Source organism: Diabrotica virgifera, chromosome 3 (genome assembly GCF_917563875.1).
Source record: "Diabrotica virgifera virgifera chromosome 3, PGI_DIABVI_V3a".
Lineage (NCBI taxonomy): Eukaryota > Metazoa > Arthropoda > Insecta > Coleoptera > Chrysomelidae > Diabrotica > Diabrotica virgifera.
In genome coordinates this window covers 244,229,635-244,251,636 of record NC_065445.1, presented here as the reverse complement: position 1 = coordinate 244,251,636, position 22,002 = coordinate 244,229,635, and the positions used below count along the sequence as shown (strand labels likewise).

Genomic DNA, 22,002 nt, shown 5'->3' with positions numbered 1-22,002 from the left:
GGTTTTTTAAATTTTAATGATAATTCACTACATATATTTATTTTTATTTCATCAACTTTATATACAGGGTGTCCCAACCCAAAAGTAGCGGAACCGTTGAATATTTCGCGAAATGAACATCGGATCGAAAAAATGAAAAATATGTGTTCAATAATTTTTAAAAATCTATCAAATGGTACCAAACACGACCCCCTACTCGACCCCCTGGAAGTGGGATGGGGGTAACTTTAAAATATTTAATGAAGACCCCCAGTTTTAATTGCAGATTTGGATTCCTTACGTAAAAGTAAGTAACTTTTTTTCGAGGCATTTTTCGAATTCTGGATAGATGGCGCTATAATCGGAAAAACTATTTATCGTGATACTATGGGTAATTTATATTATAGAAATTGTTTAATATCTATAGAAACACACTCTCAAATGAAAAATCAAAAACACAAGTTGAATATCTTTCAAAATCCTATCGAATGCGAATGCCAACAAACACGACACGGTGTCATTAGATAGGTTTTTGAAAAATACTAAACACGTGTTTTTTAGTTTTTCATTTGGAAGTGTATTTCTCGAGACAGACTATTTCTATATTATTCTATTTCTATAGAATAGAAAACATGTCTCGAATAAAAGTTGTTTACTTTTACGTAAGGAATCCAAATCTTCAATAAAGCTGGGGGTTTCCATTTACGATTTTAAATTGAGCCCCACCCCACCTCCAGGGGTTGCAGTAGGGGGTCGTATTTGGTGTCATTCGATAGATTTTTAAAAATTACTGAACAGGTATTTTTCAGTTCTTCGATAATAATAATAATAATAATAATAATAAAGGCCTTTATTCATTCTATAATATTATTCACATAATGAATATTAGTTTAAAAAAAAGCTCCAGGCGAGTTTCAGTTCAGGAGATGTATAATGCGGGGCAGAATACATGTCCTGTCTGTTCAGCTAACCTGGGCAAAACAAATAATAAAAAAAAAAATATCTAGGATTATGTATAATAGGTTACCTACTAACATTTAAATAAAAATAAATCAAAATGTAACATTAATTAACTTTAGTTTACCAATATGCGCTTTGAATGTAAGCTCTACTCATACCATGTCAGCCAACTCTACCTATGCAATATTTCCTAATTTTTCAATAACGAACCTTCTAAATTTGTTTTGAGTAAAATTAGTACCAGTAGTATATTTATTCATAACTTGGGCTATTTGATATGTAAAAGACCGCTTGTATTGCTGTGTACGATGATAAGGAATAGAAATGGTGTTTTTATGTCTTATGTTAATATTGTGTACATCAGTACGGAATTTTATTTTATTATAGAGATACGGGGGGGTTTTGAAAATAATAATTTTTTGGAATTGACAAGCTGAATGTACATGTCTTCTGTGTTTCATACTTAACCACCCTGTTTCTTTAAGTTTGTAACTAATTGCTTGATATCTACGGATACCATGTATCAAACGCAGACAAGAATTTTGCATTTTTTGTATCCGATAACTGTCACGCTCTGTGATACAGGAATTATAAATGGTATCACAGTAATTAAAGTGTGATAACACCAAAGTATCACAGAGCAATTTTTTTAATTTTTTAGTAAATATATGACGAGATTGGAATAAAAACTTCAGGTTCAAATAACTTTTCTGCAAACACTTGGCCACATGACCACCAAATCTTAGGTTTTGATCTATATGTAAACCTAAGTTTTTCACATAAACGATCCGATTTTCATTTTAGCCAATCGGCCCCCCCTCTTAACGATGCTGGATCCGCTGCTGGATCTATAAGACTATTAATATTAAATTCTTTTAAAATCCTCAGTCGCAAAAAGAGGTGACTTTGAAAGGGTTGGTAAAGGTGGTAGGTCTGGATCCCGCGTATAAAAAAGTTGATTAATAGCAAGCTGAAAATTTGTTAATAGCTTAAGGGTGTCTAGTCGGATACACTTTGATATATGGGAACACTGGAACAGGGGCAGTTTTAATTGTGGAACAGGTTAAAAATTTGGAACGGTCACACCACGAAAACGGCACATTTATTTTGGCCGACAGAACAGACTTAAACTCTCCGAACAGAGATTAAACTCTCATGCAAGAATCAGACTGTTATTCATCACCTGTCATAATTCCTGTCATTTGACGTATTCTACACTTGTTCCACTCATTAAAACGCCCATTTGGTGATAAATAGCAGTCTGATTTTTGCATGAGAGTTTAATCTCTGTTCGAAGAGTTAAGCCCCGTATTTATAGTCAGTACATGGTCAGTACACAGTATAGGAGGAATCAGTAAGCTCACTCCCCGAAAAATGCATTGTTTTCAATGTTCCAATTTGGCGAAACTGCGCAGAGTCGTCCAAAATTCGTTTCACCGTGCGCATCCGATGAGAGCGGATACGTTTGCCGATTGGTCGTGACCGCCATCTGATTTTCATGAATTTTGTGAGGTTGTGTTTGGGAATTGTTTGTTGTTTTGGTTAATTTACCAATTTATTTTCATACATTTTTCATATTAATAATAAGTAGTTATGTATATTATGTACTGTGAATGTGATATTATTTTCTTAAATCAATAAAATGGAAATGAAGCAAGCAGAAAACAATTTTTACAAGGAACAATGTAAAATTAAAATCGAAAGTTCTGGACAACCTGTGTGATGCTGTAATAATTATGTTCCTATTCTGTTAAAACTGAGATAGAGAGTCTTTAAAACTGATAAAAATAGTTATTTCTATGATGGAAATCCTTTGGACCAAATAAATAGAGAAGTTATTATTGAAGACATCAAATAAAAGGAGGAAAATTTATGTGAAAAATGGTAAGTTGTTCTGATTATATTTCCATAGGTATCTGTAGTAAAATTAAATTAATTAAACATTAACACATTAATTAACTCATGCAAAGGCAAATTGTAGTGAACTAGGGTCGGGGTTTGCATTATTAACATGGAGTTTATACATGTAAATATGTACTTCACTCCTTGTATGTACATACTTTCATATTTCAAAAGATAAGTACACACTTTCCAAAAAGATCCAATGTCTATGGATCTGATACCTACTGGCATTTTTGGATCATTAGACTTCTAATCACTAAATTTGTTTTAAATTATATACTTGTGTTACTGAAAGTATATTTTATCTGTATTATTGTACATCACTCTAGCCTAAAATGTACTTTAATTCAACATATTGATGGCTTAGTGTGAAAACCAAAAAACAAAAGACTGATTTTCTGCATAATATAACCTAAAAACAAAAATTACGTTACATATTTTTAATTCGAGCACATTGAAACAAATATCTGATATTGGCCCAGAGCTAAAAGTGTTAAATGTCGCTATTAAATTGGAAATACAAATATTAACTATGATAAACACATAAAAATATCCTTGCAGTATATAGAGCCTTTGTCCAAGTTACTATGATAACCTCGTATATCTTGATATACATGTTTTATCTCAAATGAGGTTGTGTTTATTATTATTTATGAGGTTTTCATTTTTCATAGCTTATTGCTCACCTCCAAATACTAGGTCGATACAATACAAATCTTTTGATTTAAGGTTCATAAAATGTTTCTATATGCCGGAGTACATTTTGTTGTTCACAAAAAACACTCTCCAAGTAGAATCTCTCAAACAAACACTTCAAATTATACCAAATTCGTTGTTATGTATAGGTGGTATTCACACTAAATCAAGAGAGTGATTGATATATATGGTTTCTTTTTTCGGCTGTAGAAAATAGTCCAGTGCATTTGGATTTTTTCTAACAGTTTAAATGGCGAGATACAAGGTTTTCAAACTAAAACCACCAAAATGTCATTTTCGAAAAGAATTGAGATACGAATAAAAAACTATTAATAGGAAGTTTTTGCAAATGTTTATATATGTATTTTTTAAATATACCTTAAAATATAACGTGGTATGGTTTTTTCTTTCAAAAATAATTAAGATAGATTAAAATCAGTATGATGGACTATCATTTGGTTATACAGTGGAACCTCGATTAACTGTCTCCATTAACTGTCACCTCTGTTAACCGTCAGGGTACATACAAAAGTTGTATTGACTACATTAGCAATAATTTTAATGCAAAAAAATAAAAAAAGTTAATTTGATTTGGGGTGAGGACACAAACGGCTATCCATTGCTGACAGATAAAGAAATAATTGAAATGGCAACAAAGGCAGACCAAACAGATTCAGAAGCTGACACAGGCCTGGAATTTGAATGTAGCTATATTGATGGACCTATTGTAACTAACAAAGATTTGCATAAATAATCTAGAGAAGCTGCATCGCATATGCAATAATTCATCGAGTGGTATTCTCAACAAGAAGAAGCCAATAAAGTAGATTGCATGATCTTATGCTGATTAATAAATTCAGCCGTCGCAAGATGTGAAGCAACAGTAAAACAAACACAGATTTCAGAATATTTTAAATTGATTTGATTGTACGAACACAAATCCCTCTTATATTGTCAAACAAACCATACAAATGAAATTTGAGAGTTGTACTATGAATTTTTAATTTTTTTTAATGTTCTGTTAACCGTCTTTTCGATTATCCGTCATACCCTTGGTCCGGTGCCCTGACGGATAATCGAGGTTCTACTGTAATTATGATTTTGTACACATAAATATATAATTATATTTTTTAAGCTTGCCTAATTTTTATTTTAGATTTTCTTCATAATAAAAGAAGAACCGACGATATTATGAAACCAGTGTATGGACGGTGTGTTTTACTGACTTAAAGCAAGAGTACCTTTTAATACTTGAATTTGTCACATTTTTTACTTTCATAATTTTATTTATGTAAGTTGTGATTCTAAAAATATTGTTAAGTTGTATTCATAGTTCTCTACTTGTTCTTTTGAAGTACTGTTTTTATTATAATTGGTATTGTAAAGTTGAAATCCTCAAATCAAAATATAATTTATAATTCGAATGTATTATTATTTTACTACATTCGAATTGAGTTTGGCTCAACTTATGTGTGCGAAGCCGCTTTATCAAGAATGAACTTTGTTAAAAATTGGTAGATATCTCACTTAACAGATGAATATCTCAACTCTCCAATGAGACTCAGTTGCACTAAACTCACTCCAAGCTTCAGACGGGTTGTACATAAAAAAAGTCATTTCTCTCTCTGATTTTTGAAATTAAGTAAGCTGTGATATAAAATTGTCATGTGCATTTTTTATATTCATTTTTTCTCTACTATATGTTAAAAAATAGGAGTACTTTTTAGAAGTGCATTTAATTAAAATAATTTTCAGACTTAATAAGTTTGCAACAAACACCTTGCATTGAAACTAATGTAGAAAAGATAACATGTTAATTAACATTTTGTACTATGATTATTTATTTTAAATTCCTCAGTTTCCTTTCTACAAAATTGAAGATGTCTAAAAACTTCATTAGCATTCAAAATATAAATTCCTAATTTTTAAAATATTCTCAGTAACAATTTACAATACTGCTGTTTTCAAAATATACTGATAATAACATCAAAACAATACACAATGAATTTATATTTTATTTATTGTAATAGGAAAACTTACAGAAAAGTATACAGTAACCAAAAACAATCAGATATTATTAGTTTTCCTTTTCATATTAGTCCATGTAATGTGTGAGGCCACTTTCGTATGAAAAATGTTTCTGACTCAATTTCTTTGCGGATTCCTGTTTAAAAATGTCCCCTTTAAACCAATCAGAAAAGTGTCAGTTTTTTAAGCAAATTCAAAATTACTTTTTTGCCTCGAAAAATGTATTTTTAGGGTAATTATAAACAAAAAAGGTATCTTGTCATATTTCTGAAAAGTTTTCGAGTTATAAGCGATTTAAAATCTGAAAACTAAATGTTTGAAAACTCTAAGTTTTAATAAAATGACAGATCTTTTTTATTTAAGATGACCCAAAAATGCTAAAAACATATTTTCACTGCAAAAAAGTGATGCTTTGAATTTGTTAAAAAAACAATTTCGCCCGTCGCACTTCTGATTTGTTTATAGGGGATATTTTTTAACAAGAATCCACAAAGAAACCGATTCAGAACAGGCAGGATAAATCCGGACCTCAGAAGTGTCATAGGTTGTCGAAACGGACCCTCAGGAAAACTATTTGGTGACCCCTGATATAGGATATCACTAATTTTGAGTCATTTTTGTCAAACTTCCGGTCACAACTTTTTAACAGGAAAAAACATCAAAACAGGACATAAAATTCAGAAGTGTATTCTGCCCAACATTCAGTACCATACATCATAGTTCACATAGTAGGTCTTAAGCCAGTCTTATAGAACTTACCTTTTAGTTTTATTGGTAGCTTTCTATCACACACTACTCCGCGTACCACTTTCCACTTCATCTAATTCTCTACTTCTATTAACTTCATGTCCATGTACTTCCCCATGTCCAGTAATGTCGATCCCAGATACATAAAACTATTATCTTGTGTGATTTCTTGTCTATTTAAGCTAACTAATCTATGCAGATTTGGAATACTATCTTTAAAAAAATATACTGTTTTGTCCTACTTAAGTTTAAACCTTTTTCTTCAAGCGCCTATCTTAACTGCTTTACTTTTCCTACAGTTCTCTCTAATTTTTCTACCAACAAAATATCTTCTTACATTAACAACCAAGGATCTCCCATTAAAGTTCAGCTATTATCTGATCCAGGATGAATGAGAATACATTTAGCAGGGAACCCTAATTTCACTCAAAATTTACCAATTTCACATGCATTTGCTATAACGCTAATTGTTACCATCTCATATTATATATCTTGCACCACATATTCAGCTGGCACTCCTTTCCTACTTAGTACCAGTACGTCTCTGGTAGCTTTGCCACATGCCTTCTCAAGATTAATAAAAACTATGTGCAAGTCTTTCTCTTTCACTCAAGTTTTCCATTAGCTGTCTTAAAATAAAAATTGCTGTTGTGGACCTGCCATGCATATATCCAAAACGACTTTTATCCATTTTTATTTCTAGAACCTTATACTAAATTTTGTTAGATTTTACCATAAATGTACAATAAAAACGTATTTTAATTGGCTGCTATGGAAAATGTCTGAACAAAATTAAGCAAAATTTTACTGGAAATAACTATTACAAACTAAATAAAACACTAAATTAATAGATGTTTATAATTTTTTTATTCTTTATTAAAAATCTGGGAAATCTAAGCAAGAACTTTCATGAGACTATCTTTAAATTTTACAGCACATTTCTTCCATGCACATTCATATGGTTTTCCTTCAGTGTGTTCTTAAACGGTTTTAAGACCACTTCAAACCATACTAGTAAGAATATTAAATCAAATTCACATTATTTTTTCAAAGTAATTTCAAATGAGTTGCAGTAGTATACTGCTTAGAAAAAATCACATTTGTGAGGTTTTTCCCCACTAAGAATTTTCATGTGAGGATGTGAGAACACGTGAACTGCCCTATTCTCAAAAGCAGCAACGAATATCTACTACTTTTGACGAGATGAGTAACCTCCAAAATACCAACATCTGGAGAAACTTCTTCAGGAGAAATCTGTTTTATTATTTTCTAGTATTAATAGTACCTTTACACCTTAAAAAAAATTGTAAATACTTTCTCTTGTTTACTTTGACCTGTTCACTAAAAAAATCAATATTAGATAACGTTTTATTAAAATGTTGTTCTCAAGCCATTTCCTTGTGGCATTTTTGTAATTAACTATTCTGAATTGGAAATAAGCCCCAATTTTAATAAAAAAAAAATGATTTTATTATCGTTACAACATCCGCATCGGATGTCGTTATCAAAATACAAAATATTAATGGTATTACAAAATATTAATTAAACATTAATATTTTGTTTTTGACATCGACATCCGATGTGGACGTCAAAACGTTATTAAAACCATTTTTTAGTTAAATTGTGGCTTATTTCCCATTTCAAATAGTTAATTCTATTGAAATAAAAATTACTCCAATTACCATAATTCCCAAATATGTCAAAATAAATCCAATTGGTATGTAGTAAGTCAATGTTCAACATATTTTTAGAAAATTTATATTAATTAGTTGTAAGTAATGAAATATTTAGCTTCTGTTGTTATCTAATCTTAATAAATTTACAGATTTCTCCTCAATTTATTTATTATTATTAAATTTATTATTGTTATTAAACCATTATTCAATGTTACGCACCTACAGAAGATGAGAAAGAAAATTTCTACCAACAATTAACAGATACTATCGGAAAGCTGACCAAAGGAGATATACTCATAGTCATGGGAGATCTGAACGCGAAAGTTGGCAAATACAGTAAGGGAGTGGCAAAATGCATGGGAACATATGGACTAGGGAAAAGAAACAACAATGAAGAGAAATTTATAGAACTTAGCCTAGAAATCAATATTGTCATTGGAGGAACGTTTTTCTCACACAAAGACTGCCACAAAATAACCTGGATCTCACCAAATAATAAAACGCAAAATCACATAGACCACATCTTAATTAATAAAAAATGGAGAAGTATCCTTCTAGGTGTACGAAATAAAAGATCAGCAGATGTAGGAAGTCATCATTACCTACTAATAGCGGAAATAAAAGTAAAAATCAAGGCCAAAAGAGGGAGTAAACAATATAACAAACGAAGATAATATACAACGACTGAAAGACAGTGAAACCCAAAAAATGTGGAGTTACAAAATAAAGTTGAACACAGAAACTGTAAACAACACACAGACAAATATATCAAACAAATGGGAGATAATCAAAGAGGCTGTACACCAAACTGCACAAGAAGTGTTGGGCTACAACTGAGAAAAGAAAACAGAGTGGCTAGGTGATAACACATGGCAACTGATAAAAAAGAGAAAGGATTTAAAGGCCGAACTAAATAGAATACAAAAATTAGAAGATAAAATCAGAATAACCCAAGAGTATGCAGATATAAATAAACAAGTAAAAGGAATTATGAGAATTAGGACAAGTAAAAGGAATTAGGAGAATTACGACAAGTAAAAGAGTGCTGGGAATTACAAAAGAGAATGGACAGAGATGGCACGCTTAGCAGAAGAGGTAGCCGAAACAAATAATCAGAGAGAGCTATATAAAACCACTAAACATCTTGCAAATAAGAATGTCAACAGTGACACACCACTAAAAGACAAACAAGGACAACTGCTTACAACAACAGAAGAGCAAACACAAAGATGGCATGAGTACTATAGCGAACTTACGGCAGAAGAAGAAAATGAGCCGCCATTCCAAGTTGGTAAAAGGGGACAAGCCATTGTAGCTAAAAATTGTATGTTAGGTTGATTGTTCCAAAAGAGGTACTTACAAAATAGTATAGAAAGTTTAGTGTACAAAGGGATATGTCAACATATTCCTTTTAGTACAGCCTATATCATTATATCTATTAGTGAATAATGAGACAACTTGATTTGTACTCTTATTAATGGTTAGATTTTAATGTAATAAGCAACCAACTTAACATACACAACCTATAAATTAGTCTACAGTGTTGTGTCATCGTTGTGATTATTATTGCAAAATAAAAGTGTGTGTTTGAATTAACTAATAACATTATTTTATTATAATAAGTGAAAATTGAAGAATGTGTAGAAAAACAAATTTTGAATATGAATACATATGAAAAGAAGGCAGTCATCAAGGAAATATTTACCTTCACTCTACACTCTCACTGTTACATATTTATGAAGCTTAGAAGATGTATCCAGATAATTTTATTAATTGTAAAATATATGAAAACATGTTTTACAGTCTGATTATCAGTATGAAGAATCATAAAGAAAGATACATGCGGTACATGTGACAAATTAAAAATGAAAATATGCAAAAATGAGGATGAACTAAAGTACATTTAAAAGAACATTATTTACAAGCTGATTGAGGGTATAAAAACTAAAAAGACAATAAATTTCTGTCACATCTTTGTCACTTTTTTATTTAAATTTGTTTTTGCAGTCAACAATTGCTTACTACAAATGTTGCATTCATAAGGTTTTTTACCACTGTGTGTTCTAAAATGTGCTTTCATATGACACACAGTGGTAAACGATTTCACATTTGTGAGATTTTTCCCGAGTATGAACTATCATATATTTATGTCGATTTAGACGAGAATTTAGAGAAAATTGCTTAACGCAGATTTCACATTTTTCTCCAGTGTGTGCTCTTAAATGTTTTTTCAAATAATCTACACAGGTAAATAACCTAAAACAAATTTCACAATTTCATTGTTTCTTCTGCACACTTGCTTAATCGGTTGTTCTTCTTGACAGGAGAATGTCCAGCCACTGGTTTTACAATAACTTCAGTTCTTCATTTATTATGAAGAAAATCTAAAACAAAAATTAAGTTTAAAGAATATAATTATTTATTTTCACTTATGTGAACAAACTACAAAATCACAATCATAACCGAATGATAGTCCACCATACTGATTTTGATCCACCTTCATTATTTTTGAAAAAAAAACCATATTATCACTTATTATCTTTTAATAGTTTTTTATGAACTTCATAAATAACATCATTATCATAATTAGCTTGACAATTCTGTGTCAACCTGGGCCTGCTACCAGAGAAGTTGTCAATTCCTAGTAACTTCCCTCTATCTTTGAACCCTTAAGCCAGGATCACACGAGGCTAGTTATTCAAGTTAGGATAGCAAGCTAGATATCCTGGTATCCTAGCTTGAGTTACTGTCCTGGCTTGGCGCATGCTAGAACGGTTTACATGTGGCTGGAAAATTTTCAGCCAGTCACTGTACTATTGCGAGATCAACAACTGTCAACGACAGCATACTAACCCCCTCTGTGGCTCAGTGATCAGGGTGCATACCTTTGGATCGACAGGTCGAATGGTCGTGAGTTCGAATCTCACCAGGGTTTTTCGTTTATTTTAAATTAATAAATGAAAGTAATTTCTGTCCTTGTGGGATCGGTACTCACCAGAGAGACTGCAGATGTTTGGATACAATTAGCGTCTCTTTGGAAAGACAATGACGTCTACTTTGCAAAGTAACAAGACACTTACTCAACATACACACTACATATTACTCCCCTGAGTTAGTGATAAGTTATAGTCTAAAAAATCATTATGAAATTGACTGGCCAGTTGGTTGTGAAAACCAGTGCCAATACACAAAACACACACAAAAACGCTTTACCAGCAAGAGTTTTAGAAGTATGTGGTTATCTCTTTAAAAAAATAAAACAGGTCGACATTATGCGCTTGCCGTTTAAAAACACTAGCTTTGCGGGCCAGACGAGGGTGGTACACATGCCAAGATAATAAAACCAATAGAGAGGGAGCTTAACAAAATACAACTCCGCTATACTGCTATTAGCCGATCCTAGCTTAAGACACTGATTTACTGTCTTTCTCATTAGCATACTAGCCTACATGCGAAGCTAATTCTGTATACATGGAGCTAGTAATACTAACCTGCTTGTTTAAAAGCTCTAGCTTGAAAATCTAGCCTCGTGTAATGCGGGCATTAGAATCATAAGGTCTGCTTATACATCATTCATAAATCAGGTCAAAATAAGAATAGTTGTAAATAATAAATAAGTTATTATCAATGAATATAGATGCTCTGTATTTATTGTTATTATTTAGAAAAAACTGACATCTTTAACATACTACATTTTAAGAAATCCTGATTGTTTTATTGATATAGTTGGTTCGCTAAACTCAGACACAACTGGCTACTGATTTTAGTAAGTAATTTTGCCAATTTAGTAAAATTGGCAAAAAAAAAATAATTACTAAATAGTTAGTAATTTTGCCAATTTTCTCAAAATTGGCCAAAAACAAAAGAAATACCGACTAATATCACTAGCCAGTTGTGTCTGAGTTTAGCAAACCGACTAGGTATATGGTTATTTCCAAATATATTAATATTTTACACGAATTTTTTAGTGTGAACTATCATAATGTTGATTAAAATTAAATACCTTAAAATAACTTATACAAATATATGAGGTATTTTCTACAGTGAATTGGATCTTGATCTTTTTGGAAAGTGTGTACCTAGCTTTTGAAATATGTAAGTACATACAAGGAGTGAAGGAGTACATACTACATGTGTCAACTCCATGTTAATAATGGAAACTCCGATCGTAGTTCACTACAATTGGCCTTTGCATGAGTTAATTAAGTGTTAATGTTTAATTAATTTAATTTTACTACAGAGACCTATGGAAACATAATCAGAAAAACTTACTATTTTTGGACATGAATTATCTATCCTCCTTTTATTTGATGTCTTCACTATTTATTTGGTCCAAAAAATTTCCACCATAGAAATAACTACTTTTATCAGTTTTAAAGACTCTCTACAGTCTCTACTCTATCTCAGTTTTAAAGTTTTAACAGAATAGGAACTATTACAGCATCACACAGGTTGTCCAGAATTTTCGATTTTAATTTTACATTCTTCTTTGTAAAAATTATTTTCTGCTTGCTTTATTTCCATTTTATTGATTTAAGAAAATAATATCACATTCACAGCACATAATATTTTACACGTACATAATATATATTATTAATATGAGAACAAAGTAGTAAATTAACCAAAACAATCCAATTCCCAAACACAACCTCAAAAAATTCTCAAAAGAAAATCAGATGATGAATGACACGACACGATCCCGACTCCGACTCCCGACCAATCGTAGCAAACGTATCCGATCCGCTTTATCGGATGCGCACGGTGAAACGAATTTTGGTCAACTTCGCGCATGGAACAAATTTTTTGACGAGTGAGCTTACTGATTCTCCTATACTGTGGTCAGTACTCAAGACTGGGCCCTGATTCTAAATCAAATTTCGACCAAAAACAAGTCGCTTTCAATATGGCGACTGTCGAAATTATTTGACACGGAGATGAATGAATGGCCAAAAGCGAGGTTAGGTTTAGTTTAGATGTGTTTTGTTTATTTCTTGCAAGGAAAACTAAATCAAAAGGTATTATATTAATATAGCTGGGTTTAATTGAAATTTGCTTGTTTTGAGGAATTAGATAGAATAGTATTAAATTAGAAATATAATAATTGAGAATGTCCACAACATGAATCATCAACTCAATGAAAGATGTGAGGTAATAATCTGGGAAAATTAGTAAAAAACAAGGAAAATTAATTACCAGCTATTTTATTGCTGGACATGCTGAAATCAAATCTTAAGATTTCCTATATTAGTAATATAGCTGTGCAAAGTCCACAGAAAGTGTGCTATTTTGTTTATAAACAAATTAGCACTCCGAAATCTTTTTTTTTATTATTGCTCTATAACTCCGAAAATTTTAACTTTAAACCAAAACACTCACATAAAAATTGACAGTAATTTAATTCTGCACATTGATAATTTATTCCAATTTCCTTCGACGGAAATTTTCTTCGGAAAATTCGGGTTTTCCAAACAAAATCTTTAATTTTCAACTAAAATTTGAGGGAAGTAATTATTTATCAATAATTAAATAATTTGGTGACAGTGACATAAATCTTTTTTGTTATGAGTGTCTTGAAGATATGAAAATTTGTATGTACAAAGAGGACCGGAATTAAAAGGTATCTAATGGTTCAAAGATTAAAATCCTGTTGTTTATAACTCTGTCGCAAATGCCGGTCAAATTTGACCGGTTATACCTGGAATCACTCCTCGCAATTCAATTTGTTTTTCTTCGAAAAGGACACAGAAGCCGTGCTCTTTTCAACAGCGTTAACTTAATTTAATTTAATCTAATATTTTCTGAGGGGTTCTATTTGTTTATAAGCCAAAAAATTGTTTCTTTATAACATTCCTGAGACCGCTCAAATGGTCCAATTTCAATCCTGTAAGGTACGTTGAATAGGTATAGTGCTTTTTTATATGAAAATCATAGTTATTCTGGTGTATCATAATGTTTCTGGTTATTATTTCGACCGAAATTTTTTAATTAACATTTTAATTATTGCTAAACTATTGGTTAGATTGTCGCCGGTCTCCTGATATACAGAGAGGGGCTAAATTATGGAATAAATTCATTTTCTCTAAAATGGACGATTTTAGAGAAAAATCCCGAAACAGGTCGATTTTTATTTTTAAGTTAAATTTCTTGGCATATATTTCAAACTAGTGACGTCATCCATCCGAGCGTGATGACGTAATTATTTTTTTAAATAGGAATATGGGTTCGTGTTGTAGCTCATTTACAAAGGCGTTCAATGCTCTATTCAGTATTATAAACATTAATATCATTATTTATACAGGGAGGCCAAAAAAAATTTTGAATTAAATTAATTGACGCAAGAAGAAGAATGCATGTAATTTATTTAACTCAAAATACATTCTATTGCTGTCAGAAAATAGAAAAAAATGTTTATTTTGCAAATAAACATTGCTTTTAGCTTAAATTAAAAGTTCAAACTGCCAATAGGTAGGAGGGAGGCTGTTTGTGATTTAATTTAAGCGAAAAGAAATGTTTATTTGTGAAATAAACCTTTTTTTCTATTTTCTGACAGCAGTACAATGTATTTTGAGTTAAATAAATTACATACATTCTTCTTTTTGCGCCAATTAATTTAATTCAAAAATTTTTTTGGCAACCCTGTATAAATACCTAATGATATTAATGTTTATATTACTGAATAGAGAATTAAACGCCCTTTCAAATGACCTACCACACGACCCCTATTCCCATTAACAAAATTATCGATTACGTCATCACGCTCAGATGGATGACGTCACTAGTATGAAATATATGCCAAAAAATTGTAATTTAAAAATAAAAATCGACCTCTTTCGGGATTTTGCTCCAAAATCGTCCGTTTTAAAGAAATGAATTTATTCCATAATTTAGCCCCTCTGTATAATCTACTATAATAAATCTTTCATGTCTTCAATTATTTAATTATTGATAAATAATTAGGTACTTCCCTAAAATTTTAATTGAAAATGGCAGATTTTTTGGGAAAACTCGGATTTTCTGAGTAAAATTTTTGTTGAAGGAAATCGGAAAAAAAATAACTTTGTGCAGAAATCAATTACGGTGAATTTTTATTTGAGTGTTTTTGGCTCAAAGGAAAAATTATAGGAGTTACAGACCACTAATTGAAAAAAAAAAAGAAGATTTAGGAGTGCTAATTTGTTTATAAATAAAATAACACACTTTCTGCGGACTTGTCATACCCCATATTACTAATATATGCAATCTTAAGATTCGATTTTAGCAATAAAATAGCTGGTAAATAATTTTTCCCAAAAATGGTATTTTTTCGATAATTTTCCCAGACTATCAACAAAATCCAAGAAACCGAAGCGCCAACCCAAATTCTGAGCAGTCTCAACATGATAAGGTTAATATCCCCAAGAATCGCTATACTCTCCGGCTGTCATGGCGGTGTCGAAATGAATTAGAATCAGGCCCCTGATCTCAGGCCCCTGATCTCGAGACCGGTCTCAGCCAAGACGATCTTACGGCAACTATGCCCCGGAATCTCATATGGAAAAATTGGGGAATTTCCCCCACCACTTCCACACCGCTCAGCTAAAGAAAGAGAAACGACAGCCTGTCTCGCTCATGAAGGCTTTAACCAATCATTTATGTTAAAACACCATAACACCATCTTATACCTGAATGTCACAAATAAAATAATCAAACGAGGCTTAACTCGACGATGTCAAAAGTAATGACAGTTAGAGTTAGTAGTGCAAATACAAATAATTTTCTATTAGTTTACAGTTTTTATTGTATTATCTAACGATTTATTCTTAGTAATTTCAATTTCAGTTGGTTCCTTATCCTTCGTTTATAAAGTGTAGTGTGTAGTTTTGTTTTAGTTGCGAAAGAACTTTGGTATTGTGTTAAAAAAAATAAACATGGTTTATTACTGTTGTGTACAAATCATAGAAAAGTTAGAAAATGCATAGGTAAATAGTAATTAGTTTATAACTGTTTTATCTGAAACAACAAATAAATACACGTACCTATATTTAGAAAAAAATTGTCTAACTTTTTTATATCCCTTTTCCTTACTAAATTTGACAGCAAAAATAACATATGTTGCAACTTGAGAATTCCGAATAATTTATGAGTATTACTTAGATATTATTTAAATAAAATACTTTAACAAGCTTAGTAAGTTTTGGTATTTTATTTTAATAATATAGGTGAGATTATTTCTTGTAAAATAACAAGATATTTTAATTAGAATACACTATAAACCGCAAGGATTTCTGCTGCGATTGGTCGTCAAAGATTTACTCTGATTGGTCATCATCGTCAGCTGATTTTGACATAGACATGATGGATTTTGATGAATTTTTTGTGAGGTTATGTTTATGTATTTGTCTTGTCCATAGAAAAGGGGGTCTTGTCTGTTTAATCAATCCTCGATTTGGCGCCTTGTTTTGTGTTTTGGCGGTTTTTAACTCCAAGCACATATTTTCTTAGTCTGTTTGGCGGTTTTTCAACAGCAAACATACATACAAAATTTCATTTTTATATTTCAATTTTTCAGTTGTTTGAAAAAAATCTGTTCGTTAGAACACATTATTTGATTAACCAAGATTTTGTTTAGCAAGAAACAATGGATTCGATCTACCAATCTACTACTTCAACGAGCCTTCAATCGACTTCAACTAGCCATCAATGGACTTCAACAAGTTCTGAATTTGTCTCAGGAGCTCAGGATTTGTCAAGAACCTGCCATCTTTGCAGCAAAATATTTAAAACTGTGAAAATACGAAATCATCATATCAAAAGCATACATAAAATAGATGTGTCAGTTAAGAAAATTAATCATATTGTTTGTCCGTTATGTGAGCAAGAAACTAATTTACAAACCCATGAAAATTTACGAAAACATCTCAAGGAGAACCACCAGTTGAGTATTGAACTAATAACTTTGGAATTTTCTAGCAAACAAGAATATGAGACATGGAAAGATAAGCAGAAAATTGAGACCAGTTATGCATTGACTAGAGTATGTAATACAAAGGAACATAAGAGCTTATACTATGAGTGTAACAGAAGTGACATACGTGGTAAGTCCAATTCTTTGTTACTTGTAATAATTAAAACTTATACTTGTCTATCTTTAGGGTATAAGCCCAACTATAAAATTAGGACAGAGAAATCTGGTGGATCAATTAAAATTAAAGGAGTTTGTCCCTCCAGACTTATTTGCAAACAGAGAGATCAAGGACAAGTTTCCGTCAGTTATTGGAAAACACATGCTGGACATGAAGAAGAATTAAGAGCCATGCATCTGTCAAAAGCAGAAGAAAAAATGCTTGTAGAAAAATTAACCGCTGGGGTGCCACCTAGTAGAATTTTAAAAGATTCAAGAAAACTGGAAATACCACAACTAGATAGACTTGCTGTATCAACAAGTAAGGATCTCGTAAATTTGTCCACAAAGTATAATATACACAAGAAAAGAGATCAAAATGATATGGTAGCTGTAGCCTTAAAGGTTCAGGAATGGAATACTAACAACAAGAATTATGCTTTCTTATTCAAGAAAGAAGGTAAACACCAATTTTTTTTGATAGCTACCAACATTATACCTTATTAATCAATCCTCTTTCAATATGACTTGTGTGAATTCTTATCCTTGCTTGGCTCGTATAAGAAATCTTACCCTTAAGTAGAATAAACATTTATCCCTTGATATGAAATATACAATAAGCATTTTTAAAAATATATAAGTATGCTAGTTTTAGTTATTCGTTAAAGTTAATTTGTTAAGGAGATGATGGTGGTTGATATGTTAAATTTACTGATTTAATTGTTACCTTTGCATCCCTCAAGTAATAAATCTCACACTTGTCAGAAATCAACAACTTTCACCCCTTAAATAACTAGTTTTAAATTGTCCTTTTATTATCATCATTGCTATATTTATAACACCTTTTTGGGCCTTGGCCTGTTGAAGACCTTGAAGTACTTCTTGTTTCATTTGTTCCTTATATCTAATGTTTGGTCTTCCTCTAGTTCTATATCCAACTGGCATTTATTCGTGTATTTTGGAACATATTTCATCTTTTCTGCCCTTTCCACATGTCCCTTCTACCTCAAGTCATCCTATTTATATAAATATTATGATATAAAGATTGTGGTATGCCCTGTACAATTAAAAGGTATATCTTTCTCTCCACATACAATTTTCTGTTACTAGTTTATACTTAAAATAAATTTAAAACACATTGAAAATTGGACATACATCAAAATTTTTCATTTTGCTCCATTCCACTTAAGATTTTTCCTTCAGAATTAGCCAATTGACTTTCTTTATTTTTAGTAAGTGTCCAGGTTTGAGATCCATTACATTAGGAAAAATGAAAGAATACCCATGAACGAACATATAAAACACACTGTATTTTCCTGTCACCGTGCCACACAAAAAATTGGCCAGCGCCAGCTTACATGTAATAATTATTGTTATATGTACTTACACTGGACAATTTTCTTTGTGACACGGTGACAGGAAAATACAGCGTGTTTTAATATGTTCTTTCATGGGTATTCTTTCATTTTTCCGACTGTATGTGAATAACTGGTCTTATTTTATTAAGGTTTTATACAGGGTGTCCCAAAAAGATTGGTCATAAATTATACCACACATTCTGGGGTTAAAATAGTTTGGTTGAACCTAACTTACCTTAGTACAAATGTGCTTATAAAAAATTACAGCCCTTTGAAATTACAAAAAGAAAATCGAGTTTTTTCAATGTATCGAAAACTATTAGATTTTTTATTGAAAATAGACATGTATCATTCTTATGGCAGATACATCTTAAAACAAAATTATAGTAAAATTTGTCCACCCCATAAAATTTTATGGGGGTTTTGTTCCCTTAAACCCCCCCCCCCCCAATTTTTGTGTACCTTCCAATTAATTCATGATTGTGGTACCATTAGTTAAACACAACATTTTTAAAACTTTTTTTGCCTCTTAGTATTTTTTCGATAAGCCAGTTTTTATCGAGATGTGGCTTCTTATTTAATATATTTACATAAAAATTTTATGGGGGTTTTGTTCCTTTAAACCCCCAACTATTTGTGTACTGTGGGGACATCCTGTATACGTGGCACTTTTTTCTTGTAATATTACCTGATTTTAATTCTTTAATTTAAGCTATAGTAGCTTTTATTGGCTATGAATATTCTTCTTTGCCAACATTAATATGACATGTTTTGCCTACATACATGTATTCCATTTTAACTTGATTGGTTGTCAGTATACTGGTCCATGTAATTCATTCTATCTGATTTAGTGCCCATATCATGTTCCATATTGTTCTTACTATTATTTTTATTAGGAGAAGAACATGATGTGCTGAGGACAGAAGATTTTGCCATTGGATTTATGAACAAGATAATGGAGGATAAGTTACGAGAATTCCCTAACATAATATGTGTGGACGGAACCCATGGAACTAATAAAAGACGGATGGACTTAACAATAATGCTTATTAAAGATGACCGAAACCAAGGATTTCCAGTTGCCTTCTTACTGTCAAACAGACTGGACCAACGAGTTCAAGAAGTTTTTTTAGGTATGTATTATACAGTGAGAACGTTTGGTTGGAATAAATTCATTATCTCAAGAATGAGCGAATTTGGAGAGAACTCCGGAGAAAGGTAGATTTTTATTCTTAAATTATGACTTTTTGGCATAATACGCCACAATAAGAATTTAAATCATAATATGCCAAAAATTCATAATTTAAGAATAAAAATCTACCTATCCTGATGTCTCTCCAAATTTGCCCTTTCTATTCCCAATTTAACGTCCTCACTGTATAATTAGTAACAATTAATGACTGGTAAGGATAATTTTTAAATCTTTAGGTGCCCTCAAGAATAGGATGAAGACAGAGATTCGCGCAGATCATTTCATGAGTGATGATGATCCCAAGTATTACAATGCATGGGTGAATACAATGGGAAATCAACCGAATAAGCTTTTATGTACCTGGCACGTGATCAAAAATTGGAATTTTCAAGGGAAGAGTAAAATAAAGGATACAACTATAAAGAAGGAAATGAAAAACGACCTGAGGCAGATTATTACAGAAACGGATGAAGAAAAATTTATGGAATTACGGGATATCTACTTAACCAAACTGAAAAATGCAAATGAGACAGAATTTTGCAATTATCTGGAAAAGTAAATAATTATATGAAATCGTACATTTTAAGACACATTAAGTATATTTTTTTCTAGGAAATACTTTAAGTCTATGAAGAGAACAAAAACGTGGGCCCATTGTTATAGAAGAAATTCTGGAATTAATACCAACATGTCCCTGGAGTCGCTGAACAATCTACTGAAGACCAACTACCTAAATCGGACTGCAACAGGAGGAATCGAGAAATTATTGGATACTATGGATGAGCTAGTGGAGGTAAAAATGTGGAAAAGAATTGTGGACATAAAACGGCCAAACGCGAACAATTATCAGGACAGGACTATAATTCAGGCACACAGAGGGGCAGAAAGGATCAAAAGGAAAATGGAGGTTACGAAGAATATGGAGGTATATGGGCAATATCAGGTAAGATCCCTTACGGATCCTAATATATTACAAAATGTAACTTTAAGACAAGTGTGTGAAAGTGAATGTAAGATGTTGTTTTGTAGAGTTTGTAAAATTTGTATACACCGTTATCAGTGTGACTGTAGAGTATATGCAGTGAGAAATACCTTGTGTCAGCATGTGCACTTGGTAAGAATGTATGAGGAGAGCGTGGGTACTAACTCTGTTTTAGATGATGCTGCAAGGTGTTTGGGAGAAACTTCAATTATCAAATCAAGGCATGAGGAGGAAATTAATGAATTTATCAGAGGGACGCTAGAACAGACAAATCTAACCCAGGAAAAAACCAAACGAAATCTTCAACAGGAATACGTCAATAATATGATGAACAAATTAGATGACGAATCTTTTGCCAAATTTATGAGGGTGGTTCAAGGACCGTTGGAAAAACTTAATGAAGAGGCAATGAACATTACAAAGAAGCGAAAAATGGAGAAGCAGCAGTATTTTCCTTCAAATAAAAAAAGGAATGTTAAGTAATGTTATTTATAGATTTTTAGTCCTAGGTGAGATTTAGAGGAGTTTTATCTCGCCATTGCACCAATAAAGGGCTCTCCTTTTGAATAAAAAAAATTTAAACAAAGCTATTTAGTGTTTTATTTAGTTTGAAATAGTTATTTCCAGTAAACCTTTGCTTAATTTTGTTCAGACCATTTGTCTTAGCACCCAATTCAAAATATGTTTTTGGTATCATACATTTATGGTGAAATCTTAACAAAATTTAGTGCAAGGTTCTAGAAATAAAAGTAATTTTGAATTTATGCTATGACAAAGGACAAAAGACAATAGGACAAAGAAAGCTACGAAAATATATTATGCGATTAATAATATGATACTGAGAAAATGAAAAATCAGCCAGGACACAAAAATACATAATGTATATAATACAATATCAGTACCAACTCTTCTATATGCAAGCGAGACATGGGTCACAAATAAAAGACATGAAAGTGCCAGAAGTGAAGCAGCTGAGAAAAATAGCTGGAAAAACGAAGATGGACAGAGAAAGGAACGAAAACATCAGAAATGTACTGTCAGAACCAATAGAGAAAAAAATTTAAAAAAGAAAGCTGAATTGGTTTGGTCATATAACTAGGATGAACGAGAACAGACTAGTAAAGAAGGTAACATGCCAAAAGACAGGGGAAAAGAAGAAGGGTGGATGGAACAAATTGAGGAAATCGTGACAAAGAGAGGGAAAACAGTGCAGCAGATGGAAATGGCAGGAGACTGGAAGGCGTGGAAGATATGAGTAAAAGATGGATAGGTGATACCAAAGTCCGACGCTCTTATAGGACATAAGGACAACAAGAAGAAGAATTTATGCAAGGCAGACTTGCACGTAGTGTTGATTAATATTGAAAAGCCAAGAAGGCAAA

At 31.7% G+C, this 22,002-nt stretch overlaps 1 protein-coding gene and 2 long non-coding RNA genes across 3 annotated transcripts; 2 read left to right on the top strand and 1 right to left on the bottom strand.

Moving 5' to 3' along the window:
• Nucleotides 1-2,275: 2,275 nt before the first annotated feature.
• On the top strand, nt 2,276-4,961 carry LOC126882379 (uncharacterized). Its single transcript, XR_007697313.1, has 2 exons — nt 2,276-2,823; nt 4,694-4,961. It is a non-coding gene; the product is annotated as an uncharacterized LOC126882379 (long non-coding RNA).
• A 4,987-nt stretch (nt 4,962-9,948) lies between these two features.
• Nucleotides 9,949-12,815, bottom strand: LOC126882381 (uncharacterized). Its single transcript, XR_007697315.1, has 2 exons — nt 12,261-12,815; nt 9,949-10,372 (listed from the first exon to the last, which is right to left on the bottom strand). It is a non-coding gene; the product is annotated as an uncharacterized LOC126882381 (long non-coding RNA).
• Nucleotides 12,816-16,313: 3,498 nt separating this feature from the next.
• LOC126882376 (uncharacterized) lies at nt 16,314-21,206 on the top strand. Its single transcript, XM_050647285.1, has 5 exons — nt 16,314-17,062; nt 17,120-17,548; nt 19,343-19,579; nt 19,875-20,193; nt 20,251-21,206. The coding sequence occupies exons 1-5, from the start codon at nt 16,606-16,608 to the stop codon at nt 21,101-21,103; spliced, it is 2,295 nt and encodes a 764-aa protein (XP_050503242.1). The 5' UTR covers nt 16,314-16,605; the 3' UTR covers nt 21,104-21,206.
• The last annotated feature ends 796 nt before the right edge of the window (nt 21,207-22,002 follow it).